At 40.1% G+C, this 27,159-nt stretch overlaps 1 protein-coding gene across 1 annotated transcript; it reads left to right on the forward strand.

Annotated features, from left to right (window-relative positions):
• Nucleotides 1–1,444: 1,444 nt before the first annotated feature.
• Nucleotides 1,445–26,935, forward strand: ELOA (elongin A). The gene is made up of 11 exons (XM_063455554.1): nucleotides 1,445–1,516; nucleotides 9,464–9,520; nucleotides 9,970–10,082; nucleotides 10,637–11,630; nucleotides 12,961–13,069; nucleotides 13,176–13,331; nucleotides 15,307–15,404; nucleotides 16,232–16,412; nucleotides 18,862–18,973; nucleotides 19,340–19,512; nucleotides 24,630–26,935. Exons 1-11 carry the CDS (start codon nucleotides 1,445–1,447, stop codon nucleotides 24,689–24,691), a joined length of 2,127 nt encoding a protein of 708 aa, XP_063311624.1. The 3' UTR covers nucleotides 24,692–26,935.
• Nucleotides 26,936–27,159: the final 224 nt, after the last annotated feature.

The following is a 27,159-nucleotide window of genomic DNA, read 5'->3' on the forward strand; positions in this document are numbered from 1 at the left end:
CTTAAAATTTGTAAACCTGTATTTGCCAAAGTTACTATGCTGTCTTGACCTTGTCACATGTATCTAGACAAAGCTGCACACGTATGTTCACTACTGGGTATAGCTTTATAGCAAAGATGAGCTATAGGGGTACTAAATTCAGTAGTATGGCTTACTGACCTGTTCAACCAACTCTTAACCTATGAAGATGAATGACTACTGTACTGTATTGGAAAGTTAGGCAACCTTTGGCACTCCTATGTAGTGGACATCTCCTCTGATGCTTTTCCAGCATTATGGGAGATGTAGTTCAACACAGCTGGAGTGCCAAAGGTTGTGTAACTCTGGTATAGGAAATCAAATGCAATGTATTTTGTGTATATGCACTGCATCACTGACTGATTGTGGAGATGAAAAAGTATAGCTGGACAGATCTATTCTGTAATCACTGATACAACTTATTCAACGATGTTGACATCATATTGCTGAAATAAAGCATCTTGATTTAAGATACTCCATACAAGACTCCAAAACAACTACTAAATATAGGTTAGTGAAGAATAATTATAGTGTGCATGACATGGTAACACACCCTGCTCAGATGGTCGGTCCTTGGTGAGACGTAATTGTTTTGGCTGTTCCCTATAGCCTTTTCTTTATTCTTCCCCCTGTGAATACAGTAGTTTCTGAGCTTAACCAATATACCACTACCGTTCTTGGAAGATTGAATGAGATCATGGTGTTATCAACGGGCTGCTGCACACAATTATTATTGCCATTTATATAGTGCCAACAGATTCCGTAGCGCTTTAAAGGGTACCGTATAAATGTGCCTTGCCCTAAAATAACTATAATCAGATAGCACTGCACTGGTGTAGTAACCTGCAAGCTGAAACTGCTCAGTCACCGACATGTATGGTGATATCGGCACCCTGAGCTCTTAATTAAGTAACTTTAACCCCTTAAGGACACGTGACAAATGATTCACTTTTATTCCAGAAGTTTGGTCCTTAAGGGGTTAAATGTGCACCTCTTCTCCTAGAAAGGAGTCTCTTAGTTTCAGCGTCTCAGTCCTTGTTCAGAATCCTTGCCTCAATCTGTTGCTGCTGGACTGTGCCCCAAAAAATGGACTGCTGACTTTCCAGTAATGACAACTGAACTATGCTGTCGTCTGTTACGAGGTGCTCGGGCTCAGCGGAGAGACAAGTTCGCAGCCCTGGATATAACTAGTGGTAGAGGTGTACGCAGGGACTAGTTAACGCGCATGTCAACCGACGTCGTGACGGGAGGGGTCACGTGATGACTTGCCAGCAACAAACATGGCGGCCTCTGGTAAACTCCATACCTCACAGTACACGCAAGAAGCATACACATCCGGTTGCGCGCTCCCGGAAAAAACATGGTGGCCTGCGCTGCAGCAAAAGTGCAATATGAGAGCTTCCGGTTTCAGGTGCCAGTTGTAAAGATGGCGGACTCCGTGCTAGAAGTTGTAGGGAAGCTGCAATCGCGGCTCTCTCTCAATGCAGAGCCCAAAAAGGTAAATATGTACATGATGATATCGCTAAGCGTGCTTTTACACGGTGCGTTATGGGCAGGGGAGGTATGTTTGGGGGGTTACAATGGAAATGATACCCCGAGCCGCAATGTGTTGGGTAGATAGTGAGGGTACGTGGAGCCTGGCAGCATGTCTTACTATGGTATCAAGAGGTTATGTATAGCGGCTGACACCAGGGGAAGTGGATCTGCTATAAGAGTATCTGTGTATTGCAGCAATATGGGACTTCGTGTGTATGGAACTTTAATTCATACACGTTCTGTTCTAGATGTATCGAGGAATACACTGCATTCTAGAATGCAATACTTTCATATGCACCTACCGATCTGTGGCTGCAGTCCAAATACTACTTTAGAAATTCTGCCCCAACTCCCATCAGGTGGAAGTTTTGTCTGATCCCATCGAGTACTATCGTATCGATCACTCTGCTTTTGGGTAAAACTGTCTGTTTTGCAGTTTTGGCCTGTGATATGTAGATCATTGTAATTCAGCTTATCGAACTATACTGGAACAAACTTCTAAAACCTTGTTCCAATGGTGCAATTGTGTCTATTGGCAATCGAGTTTAGCGCTCATCTTGGTTGCTAGAGAGAGAAAATAATCCATTTAAAGTTTATAGTTCACAATAACGATCTGTTAAACCAATCAACAAATATGGGATACAATGTGACACCCAAGTGTTACATGAATTCTTAAGATAGTGTTTTCCAGGTCACCTAATAATGTTGAAGGGACACTCCTGGCATGCTTCCAGTTTGGTGAGATGCTTGCAGTTTATGTTCATTTGGAATGAGTTTCATTTCATTAATATCGGTTTTATGAGGGGGGGAATCACGCAGGTGTATGCTTTCCATATTCAGATAAACCCATGGTGGGTTCCATGAGAACTGTTAGTTTCATTGGAACTAGTTTATATCTTCACCTTGGAAACATGGAATTTTGTGAAAAGGTATTTAAATGCACATGCATTTTTTGCAAGAGAAAAATAATGCAAACCATGTCATTAAGTGACTGTTTTAGCATGTTAAACAGAACCTTATCTATTATAATTGTTCAATGATGTGTGGAAAATTAGCATTTGCCAGAGTTATCTTCCAATCTAGACAAAATAAATTGAGCCTTGTTATTGATATGCTAAAAATGCATTCTTGGTGTTGGAGAAATTGGGCCTGTATATCCCTGTCCCCTTAAAGTGCAAACATTTGCATGTTCCTTAGTATTGAAAGGCAAATGTATGCTTTTATTATGTAGAGATTAAACACAGATTACTGTGCATTTACGTTTGTTTTCTATGCTGTAGTCAAAAATATTGCACAATCTCTTGGTAGATTGAAAGCCATAAAACTTTCCTGTGCTTACATCCATGCTAAGCTCCCTGTAATGTCTGTCTTTTGTATATTTTCATGATGTCTCTGAAGATATCTCTGTTGTGAACCTATTCAGTTTAAAGGGACACTGTAGTCAACTAAACAACTTTAGCTCAATGAAGTGGCCTGGGTGCCAGGTCCATCAAGGGTTAACACTGCAGCTGTAAACTGATCAGTTTCAGAGAAACTGCTATGTTTACAATAGGGTTAATCCAGCCTCTAGTGGCTGTCTCATTGACTGCTGCTAGAGGCGCTTCTCACAGTGAGAAGACGCTGAGAATGCTTTCCTATGGACTGATTGAATGCACGCACGGTACTTGCCGAGCATGAGCATTTAGCGCTGATGTCGGAAGAGGGAGATTTCCCCGGCGCTGGAGAATGTGTGAGGATTTATTTTTTTAAAAGTTACACTGCTATGCTCACACAATATTAAATCAACCTGTCAGAGTATACTGCGACTCAACTTTCTGGCATAGTTTGCAGTTACACAGGCTTATTCACAAACGTCCAAATGGTCCCAAACTGAATGTGGCAAAACCATCCTGCCTCATTTGGAGCCATTTAGACTGCAAAAACCAGACCAGAATAGTACTAAATTCAATCTGGATTTTTGCTAAGCCGCCAACTCTGCCGGACAGCTGAAATGCAGACTGAATTAATTTAACCCGGGCTGGAGGCTTCATCTGAGCCTGGATTTAAAAAAATAAAATAAAAAAATTTAAACTGCCTGTTGGCAGCACTAGCAGTAAGTGATTAACCCCCTTCCTCCCGGCAGGAGTGGGTCCCTGAGGATGAGGGGACCTAAAGACCCTATAGTGCCAGGAAAATTAGTTTTCCTGGCACTATAGTGGTCATTTAATGAAGCTGTTTTAGTGTATAGGTCATGCTTCTCAGGTTTCAGTGCTCAATTCACTGCCATTTAGGAGTTAAATCACTTTGTTTCCTTTTATACAGCCCTTGTCACACCTCCCTTGACTCTGACACAGCCTTCATGGAAAAAAAACTGGTTTCACTTTCAATCAGATGTAATTTACCATAAAAAAATTGTTTCTCTTTCTCTGTAAATTGAATTTTAATCGCATACAGGAGGCTCTTGCAGAGTCTAGCAAGCTATTTACATAGCAGGGGATAAGAAAATCTGAATTAAACAGAACTTGCAATAAAGGAAGGATAAAATTTAGATGGCTCTTTATAGGAAGTGTTTAGGAAGGCTATGCAAGTCACATGCAGGGAGGTGTGACTAGGGTTCATAAACAAAGTGGCAAATAATTGAGCAGTGAAACTGCAGGGATATGATCTATACCAGGGCTGGACAAATTTGCTTTTAATCAAGGAGCCAGCTAAAAAAATTAGGAGCCAGTTTTTTTTCAGCGTCAAAAATACAATTCTTAAGGGGACCCTCTAGTCACCAGAAACACTACGGCTTAGTTTAGTGACTCTGGTGTCTATAACCTGTCCCTGTAGGTTTTTCCTATGTAAGCTCTGCTTTTTCAGAGAAAAGTCAGAGTTTACCTTATTGCCTAGTAACACCACTAGTGGCAGTCATTCCACCAGCCACTAAAGTGTCTCCTATCTCAGTGCTGCACAATATGCAGCACCTACATTCAGCATGGAGGCAGCGCTGAATGTTCCCCATAGAGATGCATTGCTTTAATGCTTCACTATGAGGAGTTGTTGATTGGTAATTGATAATCTCAGTTATGGAGGCTGGCTAGCTGCAGCGAGACTGTCACAGCGTTGGAAAACAGGTGAGTAAAAATACCATTCCCATGTGACCTAAACATACACATTTACTGACAGACTAACAGACACACACACACACACACACAGAGATACAGATAGACAGACACACACACACACACAAATAGAGACAGACAGACACACAGACACCCCGATAGAGACAGACACACACACACAGACAGACACAAGACGATTTTGGCAAGTGTCTTGCTAGCTTTGCCAGGTGCCTTGCTGTGCAGCCTCCGCGCTGGGAGAAAGTAAGTACAGCTCACTTACTCCCAGTACAGCGGCGCACAGAGCGCTACACAGGGATTGAGATAGGAGGGAACGGGCTGAACAATCCCAGGAGCCAGGGCAACATTCAAAGTCGACCTGGCGCCTGGGATTTGTTGAGCCCTGATCTTTACACCAAAACTGCTTTGTTAAGCTAAAGTTGTTTTGGTGACTATAGTGTCCCTTTAAAATGAAAAACATTATTCAACAATAACCTACTCAGAGAATACATTGATATGTTTGTAGTGTTTTTATAAATGTGAGGTATGCTGTGTTTTAGTTTGCAGAGGGGCTTCTATTTCCAGATTAAGCAATGCTTACACATTCTAATTATGGGATATTTAATGATTAAACGCTAATTGTATGATACCTTGACAAATCAGCAGATAACTTAAAAAGAAAATGGCGCTGGATATCTTAATTGATATTATTTACATTTATATAGCGCTAAAATATTCAGCAGCGTTATACGGTTATAGAATGGGATATTTGACAATGATTAATTGACATGCAAAATATTAACACAGACAAGAGATGAAGGCCCTGCTCAAATAAGCTTAGACATTCAAGAAAGTAAAAAACAAAACCTGAAATATTACCAGGTGTGTATTTATCATTGGAAAATACTAAATTATTTTTTAAAATTTCTGTCCAACAAAAAAAAAAAGTTAAAACACAGCTGGCTTTTGACCATCTTTCCAATTGAATAAATATGGCCTAAAATTTTAAAATAACCCTGTATATTGAAGGATAGATGTTTCTTGAGATAAATTACTACCAACCCTATTATCAGTATATTTAAAGGGCAGGGCAGTGGGAGACACAATTCTTAATGAAGGGCCCACCTAATGGTAAAACGTAACTTATTCTTTACACTTAATACTCACTTCAGGCTGTTCCACCCAAAAGCTTAGTTCAGGGATTTTCTATTTTCTTCTTTTTATTTATTATTCTTTTTTTTTCAGAGCGTGTGAAGAATTGTATATAAAATACATTATTAAAGAGCCATAATATTTCTGTAGATTTGTTTGGTAAAGTGAGATTTTACATCCCTAAAGTGAGACCAGGAATTCAAAGTCATTTTTTTTTTTTAATTCTTTATTTTTGAGTGCAGAAGGAGAAAACAGTTACAGAAGCGTGTGCCATGCCCCAATAGCATGTACACCTGGTATAACAATAAACGACATTGTATTAAGGCATGGCATGGTAACAAATTGCACATTTTTTATAAGGTAGTGAATTGCAAGAAATAAGTATACTAGCCGGTCTGCATTTCGCGCATACCACTCATGTTTAAGTGAAGCATTGTGGGAGACCTGTGAGTCCAAGCTATCTGGGCAGTGAGACGCAGTGCGCAACCATATGCGAGATTAGCTTACTAGGGTGAACTGTATTTCTATAATTTTGAGCAGTAGGTGCAGTTAACGTTTGTATGTAGGTCCATGGGTTGTCTCTAATAAGCATGAAGGAAATCAGGTTATGCAAGCTGATGGTATGACAATTAAAGTAGGGTCAGTGAAGGGAGTATGTTAGCTACGCGTCTGATTTCTGCCATTTTGACAGGTATTCATTTCTAGATAAAGCTTAAACATAAAGACAGGTCTGTCTTGGGTATTGTAAAATGTAGCTGGCTAGACAGTGGTTTAACTGTGAGTTAATTATACTTGACATGCTGCTTATATCTAAACAGACTGACCCTCACATGGGTAACTGCCCAATAACGCTGGGATGGATTTCTTAGTAAAGCACGTCTATGCAGCAAACACTGCAGTCTGGGATGTAGGAGTTTCGACTTGCGGGCAAACTGAGGAGTCATTAAAAGAAAAAAGATAAACTTTGGACGATCTGCAAAGGGCAGAGGGTCAGTACCCAGCAGCCAGAGAAACATACTCAGAGTTCAGTGGCCTCCACGCGTCTCACCCCTCACCGGCCACTCCTCCAGGGCGAGGAGCATCCAGCTCCGCAGCTACCGGTCTGCCGCAGGTCCAGAAACCCGCCCCCAGCAGGGCTCACAGTGATGGGGACTCTCCAGGCCCCCCTCTAAACCAAGAGGTAGAGGCTCCTTACAGGCAGCAGGTGAGCAGCTCGTGGGTACCGGCGGCGATCCGATAGCCCTCCAGGGCTTCTAAGCGTTGGGGGAGTATGTCTCCGACAGTGATGGGGACCCCCATGCCCCGTCATCCAAAATGTTGGGTAACAGCATCAGGAGCAATCTGGGGGCTAACTGCTTTGTCTGGTGCACGATCAGGGTTGGGAACTGTAACAGTGCAGCCGCCAGGATAACCCCCACCGGTGGGGGGGGGGGAGCGGGGCCGCTGCCGGAGCTTGTTCAGATATTCATGTATTGATTCCCCTCCGTTGGAGCCAAAAGTTGTCTGCCGTGGTATATCACTTCTCCAGGATCAGGCATTAGGCTTGTAGTTTTCCTCGTAGGCCCCGCTGAGGTCCTCGGTCCAAAAGCTTGCCGAGCCACATAAGTGGCTTCAAAGGGTATCTAACGGGAGCTGGGAATGTCCTCCCCCCAACTCCGGTAAGAAAGTGTGCTGATAAGCGCTTGGTGAGAGGCATTTTGGCATATTTCAGGGCCTCATAACCGGAGCTATGCAAGATGGCCTGCATGCAGCTCGACGGCTCGGCCCCGCCCCCATTCAAAGTAAATTTTAATGCCAAAGTAGCCAAAACAGAAACAGAATAGACTTGGAGAATTTCTCAAATTTAGCCTAAATTTTAAAATTCACGTTGAATACCCAACGATTCTCACTTTAGTAAGTAAAAGAAATTCCGACTGCATTGGCAATTCATTTAAGCCAAATGCAGTCAGGATTCGGTCGTTCCAATTCTGTAACACTCGTTTGGAAAATCATGAATATCCGCCGAAACAATTCACAACAATGTAATCTGAGATTTATCAACGACTGCATGGCAGCCGATAAACGCAATGCATCGGGCAGGATGAATGTTTGCAAAATTATCATTCACATGTTTTTTTGCACGTCAATTGATCATTTGAATAACAGTTTCTTCACTCACAAAGTGTGTGAAAATTTCCAATGCTTTGTACTATGACCAAGAGTGTTCTGAATTTGTTTACTAGGTATCCATCAGCATTCTTGGTCATATTGCAAAGCCTGGTATATTTTACTACGCTTTGTGATAGCTATCATAGCATGGGAAAGCCTATGAAAGGGTTTTGCTTCTAGGAGCGTTCATTCTTCAGCAAGCCTTCCATGGGTGAAGATGGATTATATTTGTTGCAGTGTTTTTTATTTTTCTGGTCTTTATTTTATTTTTATTTTTTTGAGACTTTTTTTTTTTTTTTTTTTGTGGCGTTGGGAATTATGTTTTTTTAATTGCCCTTTTTTGGGGGGGTAGAAGAGAGAAGACTTGATGTTAAATATAATGTGTTTTTTTTTTTTGTTTTTTTTTTTAGCAGTTTTAGGGGTTTTTTTTGGACCGCTCCTCACTATTCGGGTGAACGGGGGATGGATTTTGTCTTAGGAGGTGACCAGGGGGTTGGGGATAGCCAGCGGCATATCCACCCCCTTATTTTATAATTAATTATGGCCAACACTCTGCAGACATGGGTGTTATCTCGGGGAGTGGGCACTAGGTGTCCCCCCTATATTGTTAGCACTGTGGTCCCCAGTGAGGGTACCTGGAGCCTTGCAGCATGTCTTACTATGATATTGGTGGATAGAAATAACTCTCCTCTTCATTTTTTTTTAAATATTAGGGCCCCACCAGCAGGCCTCCTCCCCCCTTGCCTATTTTATGAATCTTGGCAATATGGTCCTTCCCCTGGCTCTCACCCATGTCCCCCAGACTATGCCCCTCCACCCCCTATTATTTCAAATTCGCCATTCCCATGGGATAAGACCTTTTCTAGTGATAGGGCATCTCTGGCTGCCTAGTTGCTCATTTTTTAGTAAATAGATGCCCCAACCGTATTTACCCACATAGAATTATTTGTTTCTGTTTATTTATTTAATTTTTTTTAACTTTAATAATGTGGCGGCTGGCTAGCAAGCGCTGCTGAGAGCTTTTAACTATTTGCCCGCTTGCTGCTAGTGCTGCCAACAGGCAGTTTAAATTATTTTTTATTTTTTTAAATCCAGGCTCAGATGAAGCCTCCAGCCCGGGTTAAATTAATTCAGTCTGCATTTCAGCTGTCCGGCAGAGTTGGCTTAGCAAAAATCCAGATTGAATTTAGTACTATTCTGGTCTGGTTTTTGCAGTCTAAATGGCTCCAAATGAGGCAGGATGGTTTTGCCACATTCAGTTTGGGACCATTTGGACGTTTGTGAATAAGCCTGTGTAACTGCAAACTATGCCAGAAAGTTGAGTCGCAGTATACTCTGACAGGTTGATTTAATATTGTGTGAGCATAGCAGCGTAACTTTTAAAAAATAAATCCTCACACATATTTTGAAGGATCCAGGCAATTTACAAAGAAAAAAAAAAGCTATTAAAAGCACCATGGAATATTTCATGTACCTTTAACTTTAAATAGTTTTTTTGTGTGTTTATTTTTTTCTTTTCTTTTCTACAGCTTCATAAGACCCTGAAGAGACTTGCTGAACTGCCAATTACTGTTGATATCTTGGTGGTAAGATTTGTGCAATTATGCCCTCCCATAGCTGTTTTCTTTACACTAAATATACTACATGGAGATATTTTCCAGCAATACAAGATACTTCTCATTTGAGCTTTTACTGCAGTGTTGGTGCCTGGAGCACTGTAAACACAGAGGGCTGGGCACTCTTACTTATCTCTGTCATGGACCAAATTAGATTTTCGTGTCCCAGACTGTGGTCATTTAAGTTAGACTTAACCAAGTATTCATTCTCCACGTACTGCATGATTCTAACTAATCACATCAGGCCAGGTCCCGTTAGGGCTTTGTGCATCTTGTCTGACGTCATCTATGTTCTTCTGTTCCTGTGAAGAAATTGCTTTCATAATCTACTGCTTTTATTAAAAGACTTGAGGTTTACATTATTAAAAAAAAAAAAAAAAAAGATTTATGTAACCAAGACTCACTATTTCATTATGTAGGAGACCGGGGTTGGCAAGACAGTGAACGGTCTACGGAAGCACGAAATAGTTGGGGATTTTGCAAAGAACTTGGTTGCTCAGTGGAAGAAACTTGTCCCACAAGATGCTCCAAGGTAAGGCTACAAATATTTTAAAGTGTTTACCTTGTTATGGATTTCATTATATAATGCACAATAATACAAATACTGACCAACATAAAAACAGCATCTCACTAAAAGATTGCAATTTACCCCAAAAAATTCAACATATACAGACAGATAATCCATCTAAGAACTTTCATCCACACACTCATCTTTCTGAGATGAAAACTGTGCCAGTTTTACCAGTTTGCTTCCAGGCATGCACTATGTAGAGCGAAGTTGTGCTCTGGGTATTGTGAGTAGGCAGTTTGCCTATTTACACCTCTATAATATACATACATTGTATTGATTTTAGCAGTCTGCACTATTGTCTGTTTGTATTTGCTTACTATTGGGTGCATTAGAATCTTGTGAAAAGATGTAGTATTTATGGTAAGTATTATTTTCAGAGTTTGAATTGCTGCTACTTTTGTGCGTGCCTTTAAGTTACATTTTTGGTTGTTGTTTTTTTCATACTGAGAAGATCTATTCAAATTATGCAATATTTAAAATGTTGTTCTTTTTTAAAAAACTTAAATTCTGTGTAGAGCGGCAGAACCTGAGGAACGAGAGTCCAGCAAATGCAGTGCCAGGAAGCGACCAAGATCTCCGTCTCCATCTCCAAGAGAGGATTATGACGAAGAAGAAATTGAAAATGAAGAAGAACTTCAGTCATATCACCAAAGGGACGAAAGGCATAGGACAATGAGTGGTTCCCATAGCAATTTCAGGAAGGAAGAGGGTAGTTGTCAAAGGTATTCTGAGCAGGAGGAATCAGATGATGGGCAGAGCTACTCCCCAGAACCTTCACATAGTCCTGTAAATTTATACAAAGAGAAAACACATCACAAACCAGGAAAACAACAAAAATCATCACATAGAGATAAGCACCAACAAGAAGCCAAGAATGTAGAACCAGAGAGGAAGAAAGAGAAATCCTCTTCAAAGGAGGCACATCGAGACCATTCATCCTTTGCAGGAAGCAGCAGAGATAAATTGACTCATGAAAGTAGAGAGCAGTCTGGTAAGAAGGAGAAGAGTAAACATAGTGGGTCCAGGAGTCAGGGTGATGATCAAATGGAAGTTAAAAAGCAAAAACACCTAGACAAATCAAAATCTGAGAAACCAAAGTTGTCTGTGGATATACAACCTGTAGAAAAATCTAAGAAATTAATGGAAAGAGATGAAGATTATTCAGGCAGAGAGAAGATAGATAAGAACAAGGTCAAATCTAAAACTGTTGAGCAGGTACCGCAGGAAAAGAAATCCATAAAAATCTCTCTGCCAAGCACAGATCAAGACTTGGAAGATGAATTCGAAAAGCCACAAATGTCTTTTGAATCATATTTGAGTTATGACCAACCTCAGAAAAAGAAGAAGAAACCAGTAGTGAAGCCCTCAGCCACCACACCAAACAAAAACAGCAAGAAGCCAAGTGAGAGCCGAGCAGAGAGCACGAGCAAGGGCGTCTCAAAACCTAAATCCGAGCCAGCTGTAGCCAAGAAGGACAAGACCTCTCAAAAGCCAGTCACAAGCAACAAGGTCAGACATGCAATTATTTTGTGTGGGATTTTTAGATTTTATTTTGTGTGAAGCTTCATTAGTGATAATTTATTTTGTTCTATGGAGGATGTATATCTTGCCTTGCTCTTCAAAAATCTGTGTGGCTGCTAAAGAGGTCTCTCTGTCTCCTGAATGCCCCACACATTTTCCAGTCTGTGGCCTAGAATAGATATTTATTATTAATATAAATGAATACATTCTCTGTGTGCAATAGAATAAACCTGCAAGTACAAACACCAACAATTATTGCATGCATTTCTTTTGCAATAAGTTAGAGAGATGAAGCACATATATCGCTTTCTTTCTTGGACTCTATGCATTAACGAGGATTTTGTCTCTTATAGGCAAATGGTATCTGATACTTAAAGGACCACTGTAGTGCCAGGAAAACAAACTCGTTTTCCTGGCACTATGTAGTCCTTAGATCCCCCCCCCCACTCTCATGGCTCCCCTTCCGCTGCTCTGAAGGGGTTAAAACCCTTTCAGCTAATTACCTTTCTCCAGTGCCGGGCTCCTTTGGCGCTGGGGGATCTCTCCTCCTCCTGCCGACGTCAGCGGCTAATGCGCATGTGCCGCAAGAGCCCGCGCGCATTCAAACCGCCAATAGGAAAGCATTACTCAATGCTTCCCTATGGACGTCAGCGTCTTCTCACTGTGATTTTCACAGTGAGATTTGAGGAAGGCTGGATTAACCCTCAGTGTAAACATAGCAGTTTCTCTGAAACTGCTTTGTTTTCAGCTGCAGGGTTAAAACTAGAGGGACCTGGCACCCAGACCACTTCATTGAGCTGAAGTGGTCTTTTAACCCCTTAAGGACCAAACTTCTGGAATAAAAGGGAATCATGACATGTCAGACATGTCATGTGTCCTTAAGGGGTTAAGGACTTGTTGCCCAAAAATACTTTCAATTCAATAGACGTGGATGTATAAGATAACACAAGTTATGTTAATTTGATGTAAACAACACTGATAAAATGTTTCAGAGGATTTCATTGCCTCTGATTTTGAATAATTGAAATCACAAGGCTCCCCCTACACATTTTATTTATGAGAACATTTGGATGTGCCACACTACTAAATGTGGAAATTCACAATTATGTTAAAAGTTAAACATCAATAGCAGAGTTTCTTTAAATATATTTAGGACTATATTCAGTTGTTGGTTGTTTTAGATGCATGATACCATATAACTTGTTAAAGTTTTAAGTTTATGATAACAGTTTTAGCATTTATTTTGAGTGACTTGGACTAGATTCAGCCCGAGTTCTATTACCATGAATAGTAATGTACTTCTTCTCATTCTGTGTAGATTGACCAAGTTCCTGTATTACCTGATATAGCATTGCCTCTCATACAGCCAAATTATCGTCCTCTTCCTTCTATTGAACCTGTAGTATATGCACCCACTAAGCGGAAAGGTGAGTATTGAAAAGAAAATGTGTGTTTAGATACATTTGTGTGTATTTGGGATACATATGTGGATACAACTGTACCAACGCTTTTATTTTTCATTCTATTCTACAGCGATTTCTGTCCTGGATGATGATGAGTCCTCTGGATTCACTGGGAAGAGATTAAACTCCAAAATGCAAGTGTACTCTGGATCGAAAACTGCCTACCTGCCTAAAATGATGTCACTCTACCAGCAGTGCATCCGTGTCCTAGCCAACAATATAGACTGTAAGTAGTGATAATTACTGGAATTTCATTAGAACTAGATTTGTGATGGGCACAACTAATATCAGGGCATGGGCGCTTTGCACTTAAGGTGGCATTGTCAATTTGTGTTTTTCATAATAGTAGACTCTTTATGGTGAAACAAAAACCCCTCAAATTGACTGTATTGAATTTTCGTTAAAAGTCCTATGCATTTAAAAGAGGTTAAAAAAAACAAACTACAGAATAGTCATTTTTTACCAGGACATGCCACCCTGGGCTTCTTTGCAAAACTTGCGTTTTGTTGTATGTGAATAAATTGCTTTAAATCTGACCTATCAATTGAATATTTTTTACGCAAATCCTTTAAAAACTATCCACATATAAATATTTTATTTATATGTATCCATCTAATCTAACCAAACTGTTGTAAATGTATGTGTAATGACCACTTGATGTTCTAGTATTTTGTCATTGGGATGTGTAACGGAATGCAGTATATTAGTCCACGATATCCGTTGGTATTCTCAGGAAATCCACAGTCAGAGCAGAAAGCACGGCAATATTCCCCATCCTCCCAATAACCGGACGAAACACAGTTTGGGAGTCAACTAACTTGCTTTATTCACAGACTTCCATATTTATGCAGTTCCCCTTGCAAGGGGTTTCCTTACAGCTGTTACAGGGGATTTCTCCCATCAGGCATTGTAATTATCCCAACAGGCATTGCTACACGAGAGGGATACTCCCACTAAAATGGACGATTAAGTGGATTATCCCCTCGTGGAGCAAAACCGACAATTTATACAGAAATCCATATTTTATACATTTTTGCTCGCTTTTAGACGAACGACCGTTCGGTAGATAGCTGGGGTCGGCGGGCACATTTAGTGAGAATACCGCTCTGATCCCAGCTAAACTAACCGAACGCCGCACAAAATACATTAAAACATTGAGTTCGGTTTAAAAGTACCGAACATCTATGGGGAACAGAATGTGCCGAACGCGGAACTCCCGAACGCTCTGGAAGTCCAGCGGTGTTCGGATCATTGAGTAGCCGTTTTCAGTTCCAGGCTCTCGACGACCGAACACCGCTGCAGAGACAAAGGATCCAAGATGGCCGACCGCCGCATGGTCGGTAGCCGAACGGCGGCCACCTAGGAGAGCCCTTAATTACCGATTGCAACATTGTTGCAATCGGTTAATTGGTGCCACACGACTTGTGAATGTGTGGTCTACCTGGGGAGCCCGCATTCGTACGGCGAACGGCTGGGATAGCCGTGTTTCGTCTAACGAATACTTTGTATGCTGGCAGCGTATGGCTGCCAGCATGCGAACGGCCATAACACAGCACTTATACAGGTAAGGACATACAGTATACATTCAGCCTATGGACAACCTGCAATACATATAGTCCAGAAGTGGCTAGGTTTGCCACAGGATGGCAACCTAATTTTCAGTTGATTTAACATATTTAAAACATAGTTATTGATTTATTTATTTTTAAACTACGGCTGTAAGCATACAGTGTCAGCAATCAGTGGGATAACCTTTAGTAAAGCCATGGACTTGCTATTCCCAGACCAAAAAAGCTGAACTGGTAAAATTCTCAAATTCTGTTATAGGTCCAGCTTTGGCATTTTTCTCCAAAAAGGAAGTCCTCATTAGCTTTTATATACCCATTCAACATCAATGAATAATAATTAAACTGATTTCAAAAATATCAGCAGATTTAGAATAAGATGGGCAAGTATCCCTTTAAATCCAAAGGAATGGGGGTGTTGAAATGTGTTAACAGGTTCTGTGCATCCTCATTGGTTGAGGAGATATTTGTAAGTGAATTTGTCTTATATTGAAGTAGAGAAGATCATGGTTCAGTTAGGAGGGGAAGTTAATCTTACTGTCCACTCATGGCCCATATATTTTTTACTTCCTTATCCTTTTGTGGCGAGTCTTAGTGTGTCAAATGTTGCATTCCTAAACTAGGCTCTCTTTTCAGCTATATATGAAGTTGGGGGTGTCCCTTATTCAGTGCTGGAGCCAGTCCTAGAGAAATGCACCCCAGAACAGCTGTATCGTATTGAAGAGCATAATCATGTGAGTGTGTAATAATTTTGTTTTTTTTCTGTAATCTGTCATATTGGTATTTTTTCAAAAACAGTGCCAGTCTTTTTCTCTTGAGTGTGGATGTCAGGAGTTGCCATTTGTATGGATATTCCGTCTACAAGCAAGATTATTTTTTTAAATAGTTTTTCTCTCCGATTGTGTCAATGAGTATTTATTTAGAGATAGCAGAAACTCACCCACATAGTATGATTGTGGAACTGATGCACATCGTTATGATGTAGAATCCTGTGTGCTCTATCCAAGATCTTCCATGGGTGGGGAGGCTGGACAGCAAATACAGACTCCCTACACACAATCTACCCCCTGACAATCATAGTCAGCACCCTGCACACTCACCCTACACACAGTCACCATGTCATACTGTCCCACTCATGCCACACACAGTCACTTTGTCATATTTAACCCCCCACATTCACCATGCCACATTCATCATCATACATAGGCACCCCACCAAAACATGGTAACCCACAAACACAAACTCAGTCGCTCCTCATTCACACACACAAGTCACTGTCTTGCTATAAACACAATGCAAACATCAAGACCACAAGCAGTGCTGTCATAAACACAACATACTGCAAGCAGCTCCCACACACACATACTCTCCCAGACACACTCCAGACAGTTATACAAGCACACAGATATACACTCACTTATGCATAAGGATACTTGCTACAAGACACACTCCTAGACACAGACACTGTTACATGTATACAGATACTTGGGTTTAATTATTTTGAACTATAATTATTAACTGTCATATCTAAATTATTAGTAAAGACTGTGTTTTTGTGCAGGTGCTGACTGAAGATACGGATCGCCTCTGGATGAATCACTGTCAGAGAGACTTCAAGAAAGATAATCCAGAGGAGTTTGAGTCTTGGAGAGAGTTGTATCTTCGTCTTCATGAAGCTCGGGAGGAACGGTTGCGATTGTTGACCCAGAACATCCGTTCTGCTCATGCCAATAAGCCTAGAGGTAAGAGAAAATAGCGAAGGGTCATACAGCTGGGCAACTCATCACCTGTAACAATTTGAATTAATCAGAGGATTGTAAACTTTTTTCTGTGCGTTTTTTTTGTTTGTTTTTATTCTTTATTTTTGAGTGCAGAGTAAATTACAGGCGTAAGCAGTGACTTGTTCAGTACAATTGGCATAGGTAGTCAAGAAATGCTGCACTTTTTTTTGTTTGTTAAGCTGTATGAAGTTGAGCGCGGCTGCCATTTTAGCCGTGCTTGCGTTGGCTCGAATGTGTAGCAGGTTAGCAGTGTGTTGCCAGCTGGGTCGGATGGAGCGTGGCAGGGGAGACCGGGATGAGCCCCACCAGTCCAGAGGGAGGGTGGGGGGTTGGAAGCCTGTCGCCAGACTCACTCTGCCAGGTAAAGGACTCGGAGAGCGGCCGTCTCTCTGGAGCCCACGCTTGTGTAGGCCACAAGCCTCAGTGTCAGCGTTTCGGTAGGTGAGGTGACAGTTTGGTGTCGCTGGTTGCGCCGTTGTTCCCTTTACTAGGACAGCTTCGGCACCGGTTCAGATGAGCAAGCGGCCCGGCTTTATCGTCGAATTTCTGACCCGGTTTGTGGAGCTCAGGCAATGCACGTCTTGTCAGCTCTGCATCCAGGCCCCGCCCCCGTGCTTTAAAAATTTTTTAACATCTTCATGGCAGATTACTTAACAGTTCAATTATGTTATTAAAGGATTTGCCCGACCCCTTGTCAAGAAGTAATTAAGGCGGGCTCTTCGCTAGGTTACAATACCTTGTATTAATCACCAACACATACTTCTTGGCAGTCAGTAATTGCTTGTATTGTTTGGATCTAAATTGTCTCCTGATTTAAACCATAACTTGACCTTCAAAAGAAGAAAGGGTATTTGAGGAGTAATTTAGTGCTATGTAATTTCTTCAAAAAATTGCTGATCTCCATTCTCTCTAGAGAAACAGTGTCAATTATTTTTACACTCCCAAAATACTACCTGCTGCCATTTTAATGATAATGTATAATGAAATATCTGCTGCCTGAGACTATAATTCCCACTAATCTGAGACAGCAATGGCACATGTATGCCCCAGTGCTGCTTTTACAGTAAAGTCCTTCCCTTAACCACTACAATACATTACACAACCCTTACATTAACTTTACACCATACCCTACACATGAACCTCTACTGTACCATAACAAACTATGCTATCACTAAACTTTAACTCCTGTACTACATTAACAGTGCACATGAACATCTACACTAACGGTAAACATTAACCTGTATAGTACCCTGAAAAACTACAAAAATACAAAAATCTACTTTTGTAAAATACCACCTCATAACATCAGGAGTCCTCCATAATGCATTGTGGGTGAGATCAGACCAATGACTTTGCATAGGACATTTTTTTTTCTTTCAATATACAGCATTTTCTCTCTTTTTTTTTAGTTTTTCTTATGATTTTTGTATTTTTGGTTTGTTGGAGTATATGCTTGGTTTTGACAAGTTTGCAGGACTACAAGAGAGTATTCCATAAACTTTGCTTGATAGATTCTTCATTTCTTTGTGCCCTCTGATAATTATAACATTTATCCTAGTGCATAGAAAAACAGACAGGCAGTATTTTATATTGTATATGTATGTGTTAATGCACTTTATATTATGTGTACAGGTTTACGGTTATTATGGTGGTTTGGCACTTAGCACTTTATAATCTTCAATGCACTTTCTCTTTGGACAGGATATTGAGCTGTCTTGTCTGTATATTAGTTATTTTTTGATTAATAGGTTTACTTTGGACTCTACCTATAGTGGCTATGTTATACTAATAAACTTTATACTTTGCGCATTATCTCAAACTTTGAGTGTTGTATCATTTGGTATTTGATATAGTGTAGTTTGGGGTCTTTGGAGGTGACCCGGATATCTGCACCTATGTTGTGATTGAGTGCAAGCACACTTTGGATCTTTTTCGTTTTTCAAAATAGTCCAGTCTAAGGATTGAAAGATTGATGTTTGTACTCCTTCAGCACCCCAAATATGACGGAGTGTTAGGAAAGATAATTTATTTGATACAGACTGGGTTTTGCTTTGGATTTATAAATACACTTTGTGTTTGGATGCGAAGGGGCTTAAAGTGGCTTTGTCACCAACATGTTTTATGTTTCTGGAGGCTTCTGCGATCTTGTGGGATTTTCCCTAAACATCAGCATTGTACTGTTGCCCATACACTAGAGTACAGCACTGACGTAGGTGCCTGGTGGATTAGCACAATTAGTAAAAGAAAGAACATGGTGCTCGTGGATGTTTGCAAAGATGGTAGCCGCTTCAGATATTGAATGTACACATTATCATAGATTTTCTAATGCAACACAAAGTAAAATATGCACAGGTACAGTGTTCTATTGACACATACCTACTTCTAGTTTATCTTGTTTTCTCATTGGCAGGTCGACAAGCTAAAATGGCATTTGTGGATTCAGCTGTAAAACCACCACGAGACGTACGCCGAAGGCAGGAAAAATTTGGGACAGGAGCTGCTGCTGTGCCAGAGAAGATGAGGTATGGGGGAGGTCATTGTACTTCAGATTAGGGAGTTTTGTGTCTTTTTGAAACAGGACAGAACTTCAAGGCAAAATAATTGGAGATATTAAATTTTCTTTGTTTTATTAGATTAGCCTACAGCTATGGCAGGGTTGCATTCCTATGGAACCACAAATGACACCCCTGCTTTATATTGGGTTTGATGTGTGGGGTTCACATTGCCTTTTTTAATAAACTGTTCAATGTAGGTCCGTGTGTGGGTGCTTTAATATTAATGGTAATTAAATCTTGAGAACATCTACATTAAAGGACAACTTTACAGTGGGACACCCAGTTATATCAATGTGTGGCTGTAAAGTTTTGTTTTTTGTCCCTCTTTTGTAGGTTTAAGCCTTTCACACCCGTCACTAGTAGCAGCAGTGGAGGGAACAGCAGTAGTAGCAATCAGGTATCTGCAGAGGATTCTCGATCATTTGAAGGACCAAGCACCAGTAGCACATCATCAACGCCTAGCAGTGTTCAGCATGGACACAACCCTCGGAAACCACAAGTCAAGAGTAGGTTTAACTTATTTTCATATTGCTGTTTGTTGGATTACAAAGAAATCTGGAATTTAAATGGATGTTTTATACACTAAAGTTACCTGTGTTCTTTGGTTGAATTGTGCTATTCAGTAAATTGTCTAGAACTGCCCAGAACTCTTGCTTAAAATATTAGGAGGACCAGGATTGTCTGAGGAATATCAACCCCTTTCCTTATTCCTTTTATGAAAAGAGCCATCAGAGAGGTAAGTATTGTGGGAAAATTTATTTGACCACAGGAAATGGAGCAGACTTAAGCTCCTCATTTAGTCAAAGAAGGTAAAGCGTGCTATAAATACATAAGACAAAATAGTCCCTACTTTGTCTTATGTTTTAAAGAAAACTAGATCAGATAGAAAGAAAAGAAGAACAGATCCTGTCATCAGTGTTACCATGTGTCAGCCTATGTGTAACTGCAGGCATGATCCCCCTGCAGATCGCGGTGGGGGGCATGCATTGCCACCAAGGCACTCCCCCTGTGGCCAATTACCACGATCTGCAGGAGGTGATCACAGTGACAGCCAGTCACTGTGATCACTGTTCCTATGTGTCAGCCAATGATCTGAAATCACTGGCTGACACTGTCTCTGCCCCTCTCTTCCCCTCTTAACCCCTTTAGGTTAAAAATACAATATACTTAGATCATTTATATATATTATATGATCTAAGTGTGTGTGTGTGTGTGTGTATGTGTGTATGTGTATATATATATATATATATATATATATATATACACACACATACACACAAATACACTAAGTATATTTTTATATTAATAGAAATATATATAATTATATATATTAATGTCAAAATACACGTAGAATGATATTGATTAAATATATATATAATATAGAAGAAAAAAATATGTAAATACGTTAAAAAATAAATAATTAAAAATATATGTGTGTAATTTCGTTCTAACTGTATTTTGACATTAATATATATTGATATCAAAATACACGTAGAGCGAAATAATTTATATATATATATATATATGTATATACATAAGAATAAACGTATATATCACTACATGTATACCTATGAATAAAAATCATGTAAAAAAAAAATAAATATATATATATATATATACACACATAAATACATATGTATATATACACACACGTGTGTGTATATATAATAATTTTACATATATTTATGTAATAATTTTACATAATTAGGTCATTTTTATTAATTACAATTAGCGGGACCTGCCTGACAACCCATGCCGAAAGTATAGGGAATTTATTTTGCTAGCACTATGTTTAGCCCTGTAACTTTCTAAGACACCATAAAACCTGTACATGGGGGGTACTGTTTTACTCGGGAGACTTCGCTGAACACAAATATTAGTGTTTCAAAACAGTGAAATGTATTACAACAACGATATCGTCCGTGAAAGTGATGTTTTTTGCTTTTTTCACACACAAACGGCACTTACACTGACGATATTATTGCTGTAATACTTTTTACTGTTTTGAAACACAAATATATGTGTTCAGCAAAGTCTCCCGAGTATAACAGTACCCCCCATGTACAGGTTTTATGGTGTTTTCAAAAGTTACAGAGTCAAATATAAGGCTTGCGTTTCAGTTTTTTCATATTGAAATTCGCCAGATTGGTTACTTTGCCTTTGAGACCGTATGGTAGCCCAGGAATGAAAATTACCCCCATGATGGCATGCCATTTGCAATAGTAGACAACCCAAGGTATTGCAAATGGGATATGTCCAATCTTTTTTAGTAGCTACTTAGTCACAAACACTGGCCAAAATTGGTGTTCAAATTAGTTTTTTGCATTTTTCACACACAAACAAATATTAACGTTAACTTTGGCTAGTGTTTGTGACCAAGTGGCTACTAAAAAAGATTGGACATACCCCATTTGCAGTACCTTGGGTTGTCTACTATTGCAAATGGTATGCCATCATGGGGGTAATTCTCATTCCTGGGCTACCATACGGCCTCAAAGGCAACGTAACCAATCTGGCGAATTGCAATGTAAAAAAACTGAAAAATGTATATGTGACCCTGTAACTTGCCAAAACACCATAAAACCTGTACAAATGGGGGGTACTGTTTTACACGTGAAACGTGAATAGAAATATGTGTATTTTATTGCAGTAAAAGCAAATAGTATTATATGACATTCACATTAGAATGTCACGTAGAACTAAAAGATTTTTTTTTTTAAATCTTATTTTCTCCCATTTTTTAATATGTAATTCATTTTAAATTGTTTCATGCCTAAATATTTGATGGTAAATGAAAGCCATGGTTTCCCCTGAATAAAATGATATATAATAAGTGTGGGTGCATTTAATATGAAAGAGGTGAATTATGGTTGGACCGACATATAGCGCAAATGCCAGGTTTTGTTTACGTTTTGTTTTGATCACAACTTGTACATTTGGCTCGGTCCTTGAGGGGTTAAAGGGACACTCCAGGCCCCCAGACCACTTCTGCCCATTGGACTGGTCTGGGTGCCAACTCCCACTACTCTTAACTATGCAAGTGTAATTATTGCAGTTTTTTTTATAATCTGCAATAATTACCTTGCAGGGTTAACTCCACCTCTAGTGGCTGTCTACTAGACAGCCACTAGAAGGAACTTCCTGATTTATAGCAAAGATTTTCTTTGCTATAGCGTCGCTGGACATCCTCACGCTGTGTGAGGACCTCCAGCGTCGCTCAATTCCCCACAGGAAAGCATTGAAAATCTTTTTTCAATGCTTTACTATGGGGAGCGCTAATGCACATGCGCATTAGTTCTCCCCCGCCGCTGGGCGGGATCAGTCTCGCTCACCGGCCGACAGAGTCAGTTGGAGGAGCGGCGCGGAGTAGGAGGCAGCGACGAGGGACATCGTCGCTGCCTCAGGTAAGTAACTGAAGGGTTTTTTTTCAACCCTTCAGCAACCGGGGATTGGGGGGTGGGAGGGAGAGGGAACCTGCAGTGCCAGGAAAACTGATTGTTTTCCTGGCACTGGAGTTTCCCTTTAAGGTAAATGCACAAAATATACATGCCAGTCAGAATTTACTTTTTCAAGAATATATGTGTGAGTAGTGGATGCTGTGAGAGTATTTGATTAGTGAATGCAGTGTATGTTTGTGTAGTGGATGCAGTGTGTGTGTTTGTGTAGTATGTATGTAGTGGATGCAGTGTGTGTGTTTGTGTAATGTGTGTATATAGTGGATGTAGTGTGTGTATATAATGAATGCAAAGTATGTGTATAGTGAATGCAGTGTGTGTGTGTGTATAATGATTGCAGACTGTGTGTGTTTGTGTAGGTATGTAATGTGTTGAAAATGGGGGGGCAAATTATTTTTTTTTTTTTTTTTTTTAATTACATTTTTTTACATTTAGTTTTAGTCCCTGCTCCCTGCTTCTTACCTGGCCCTTGAGGGGGGATATGGCATTCCCTGGGGGGCCAGAACACTTTTACTTCCCTTCCCAGGCTCCCCTGTCTAACTCTCGCGGTCAGCGTGCCGCGCGGAGCATTGTCATGCTAACCCGTGGCAACACTCTGACGGCCACGGGACTCGCAAGAGTTAGACAGGGGAGCTGAAGGGAGCTGCTAGGAAGGTAAGTGTGTGCTGGGCCCCCCAGGACCCTGATGGTGGCCCTGGTTGGCAATATCTGTATCTTTATTGGCCAATACCGATATTGCTGAAAATACAGAATATTGGCTGATCCCTACTGCACTTTATAATAAAGCTGCCTGCTGAAGAAACCACCAGGTGTGTCCTGATCTACGTTGTTCCACTTCATCTCATTGTGCAGTGTCCCTGTTCCCTTAAACCAGCAATGTAAAACAATACTGATTTAGAGAAACCACAATGTTTACTGTGGCGGTCTGCCAAAGAATCACCGCCACGGAACCCTTTTACCAATACAAGAACCCAAAATAATCCCCAAGCTAAAATAGCACCGATTTTCCATAACCCCCCACAGATGAGCCAAGGCTTAATGCTGGGAGAAGACTGGTTTAATGGCAGTACAGGCATCAAATTTATACAGTCAATAAACTCCTAAGATAATTCAGAGAGCTAATTCAGTCAGGAACTGTACTAAACTCTATTATCTCCAGGCACAGAAAAATGTACAATTTTACAAAACTCCAAAAGTACCCCAAACATACATGGAAACCCCAGAAAAGTCACATCTCTGGATAGCATGGATCTAGGGTCGAACAATATATCCAAAAATCATCCAGATCTGTTTGGTTTTGTATCGCCATCGCAGGGAAGTTCTGACCGATCTGCCACGAGGTAGAAGCCCAAAATAGTTCCAGGGAATTGGTGGCAAGAGACGGTCTCCGTTCGTGGGGTATAGTACGAAAACCACATAAGTTAGTTGAAAGCTGGTTCGTGTGGAATTCTCCTTGTGTTCGGTAGTCTGTAATTCCCTAACGCCGTTCGTGTATGTGAAATAGAACTGGAACGGGCAGCAGGTCCATGATGACCGGTGTTCGCAGGAGTGCCTGGCTGAAAAGAGTTCCAGGCACTTGACGACCAAGTCCTGCTGCCAGTGTTCGGAAGTCAAGAACCACGTGCGATCGCATGCACAAAATGGTGGCCACCTAGTGGAGCATTCTATTAACAAGTTCCTTTGTGGTTTTCGTACAGATACTTAACATTCCATGGTTTAATGGGTCTCTGGGGTGGTCTCAGTTTGGGAACCGAACAGAATAAACTAAATAAAACTGGGGGACATGAATCCAGACAAACAGTTGAACGTGATGGAGTGCTCCTTCACATTTACGTTGCAGAGCTAAGACTGCACTAGTAAGGCACTTCCTGCAGTTTCACAGAGTAAATGAGGTCCTCCAGTGTCAAGCAAATTCCCTATGAGGAAAGCCTATTGCACATGTGGCGCATTAGGTCTCTCTTCTCTCCCTTCCCCCAAATCAGCTAGGAATTATTGTATTCCTATGCTAATGTGTTCCTCTAAAGCCTTTTATTTAAAAGAAAATCTGATCAGTTATATAACTGTGGGTGGAGAATATAACTTTTTTTTTTTTTAATCTGTTGCATTCTGTATCTCTGTTGCATATCTTTGCATTCTTTTTTCATTAAATTATCCTTCACTATTTTCAGAAGTTGCTCCGATGATGGCCAAGACTATACAAGCTTTCAAGAACAGGTTTTCTAGAAGATAAAGCAAAAAGAAACCAACAACAAAAAAAAGAACTGTGTTGCTTTTGTGAATTTAAGTGGGGAGCAAGAAAATACCCTCTATGAATTTGCATCAGAGGTTCTACCAGCTCCAAACAGACCCATCTTCCTCTGGACCCAAACTCTCATTTGATGCCATTTGCAAAACATGCAACGTCTTGTTTATTTAAACGGTTTTAATATATTCTCCTCCTCCTATTTATGGTCCCGCTGGATTCTATTTTATTTCTTTGACCTGATGTTGGTAGACTTGTACTTACTACTTCCTCTTACTGTGATATTTTAACTGTACCCAGTTCTGGTCCAGTTCTGGCAACATTGGACCAGGTCTTTACTGTAGACTAAAATTATGTAACTAAAACACAGTATTTGTGAGCCACCTGCCTACAAGGTGGAATGTTATACTTTAAACTAGTCATATGAATGTCCATTGGAATTAGTTAATATTCTAGAAAAAACAATGGGATTATTTGTAAAACATTAGATGTCTAAACCACTTCTTAATTTTATTTTACAGCATTGGGTGCAGTATACCTCCATTTTTCCCGGAAATTACTCTCCCATTTTAGGACAAACCTAGTGTTACACGCAGTTCCTGTATTTTTTATCTTTTTTTTTATGCTTTGTTTTTTGTTTTGTTTTGTTTCTAACAAGGTCTGGTGTTTTTGTAGCAGTCTGTCATTGATCTGATATTTTGGTGTTGCAGTGTCATGTAATGTTGATTGTGGCATTTTAATTTTGCGCAGATGTACTTTGGTCTTTTACCAACAATCAATATGTGTTTACACACACCCTGCGAAATGTTGGATCAAGTAGGATGGAAGATAAATTCTACATCTAAAAGTATCAGTTTTAGGTACTCTTGGAATCCTCTAAACTAGTATTGCCATATTTATTTATTTTCATTTTCTTTCTTATTGAAAATGAATGAGAAGTATTGCACCAGTTGCCTAGAGGTGAAGTACATGCTGACCCTGCTTGCAATACCTCTACATTCGTTTTTAAGAATGTTTTATGAGGCAGTATAAACTATTATTACACTCACTAAAACCCATTGTGATAATGGTGGCCGGCATTTGTTCCACTCTTGCAAAGATATGTCCTGATTTTAATTCTGTACACTGGCCAAGCACTACTGCCTGACGTCCTATCACATCCCAACACAGTGGTTCTTAACCTTTTTGGTATATAAATTGTATTGGCCTAGAAACCCCTTCTTTGTTTTTAATAAAATAGATACTGAAATAAATTCTAAAAAAAAACGTATTCGACCTTTTCTAGTTTTAAATGGTTTAAAATGGTCGCCCATTTTCTAGGGATGGCCATGCTGCTATTGTAAACAGTTTATGGTCTAACATATATATGATCATGTTTTAAATAAAATGGGGCCTATGAATTATTGCATAGAACTCTTATTAGGGTTGCTGCATTGCTATATTTACATAGGATGCTTATCAGTACTGCAGACTGTAGGCAGGGTTTAAAGTATTTCCAACAATGGGAGTTATAGGGGAACCTGTCAAAAAGGGTATCTTTAAGTGCAGAGCATACATGTCATGCTGGCCTTCCCTCTCAGGTTTGCCCATGCGCATCACACTGGTGAAACACTCTGTATAGAAAACAAACTGAGGACAGGGCAGGAGCCAAAAAGGGACGGTCTCATTGAATCTAAGGCTCTTAGGGGGATAAATTCATATATGCCTAGTGTGATGTTAGTAATTACTGCTATCCTGTCCCAAACACAACTGGATTAACAATATCTCACAATCTACCAGCGTCCTTAAAGAAACACTGGCAGGATCCATTCTTTTTCCACCTGCTTACTGCTATTTAAGGAACATGTGTTTCAGAACCCGCACTTGCTGGCCGAAATTAATGCTACTTTGCCCTATTGGTCATTCATTGTGACATGGCTTTGGTTGGGTAAGTGCCTATGCCTGACCAATGGTTACCTAAATGACAGCATTCAGGTGACAAAAGAACCTGACAAGTGTTTCTATAAACAAGGATTAAGAACCACTGATGTGACATGACCTGAGCCATGCCTGGGAATTTTCCTTCTGGAAACCTAGCCTGTCAATGCAGTTGTAAGCCTAAAATCAGCAGCAGGTCCCTGGGTTTCATGCGGAATTATTTTACTTTTTTTTTTGTAAATAATATTTTTGTGGTTTCAAGGAGATTGAATATTTTAATTAGACTGATATATGCAAATTGATTTATTTGGATCTTAATAAAAATGTGAACAGTGGAGATATAGTCTGTATCATTTAACATACTAAAGGGGACATCATTGGAAGATTAAAAGAAAGCACGGCATTGCTAAAGGGTTATCGAATACAATTGGCAGATATCAACGGAGTTGAAGCTTAGAATGAGACACGCGTTTTGTGCACTAACAAGCACGTATGTGGCTGCTGGGAGTAGTAAGATGGCGGCGGCATGTCACGTTGTG

The sequence above is a fragment of the Pelobates fuscus genome, chromosome 1 (genome assembly GCF_036172605.1).
Source record: "Pelobates fuscus isolate aPelFus1 chromosome 1, aPelFus1.pri, whole genome shotgun sequence".
Taxonomy (NCBI): domain Eukaryota; kingdom Metazoa; phylum Chordata; class Amphibia; order Anura; family Pelobatidae; genus Pelobates; species Pelobates fuscus.

Excerpts from the sequence above, each read along its gene's own strand:
- ELOA (XM_063455554.1), top strand. The coding sequence starts at position 1,445 with ATGGCGGACTCCGTGCTAGAAGTTGTAGGGAAGCTGCAATCGCGGCTC. Across the intron at positions 11,631-12,960 it reads AGCCAGTCACAAGCAACAAG|ATTGACCAAGTTCCTGTATT; the intron begins GTCAGACATGCA and ends CATTCTGTGTAG. Across the intron at positions 13,332-15,306 it reads CCTAGCCAACAATATAGACT|CTATATATGAAGTTGGGGGT; the intron begins GTAAGTAGTGAT and ends CTCTCTTTTCAG.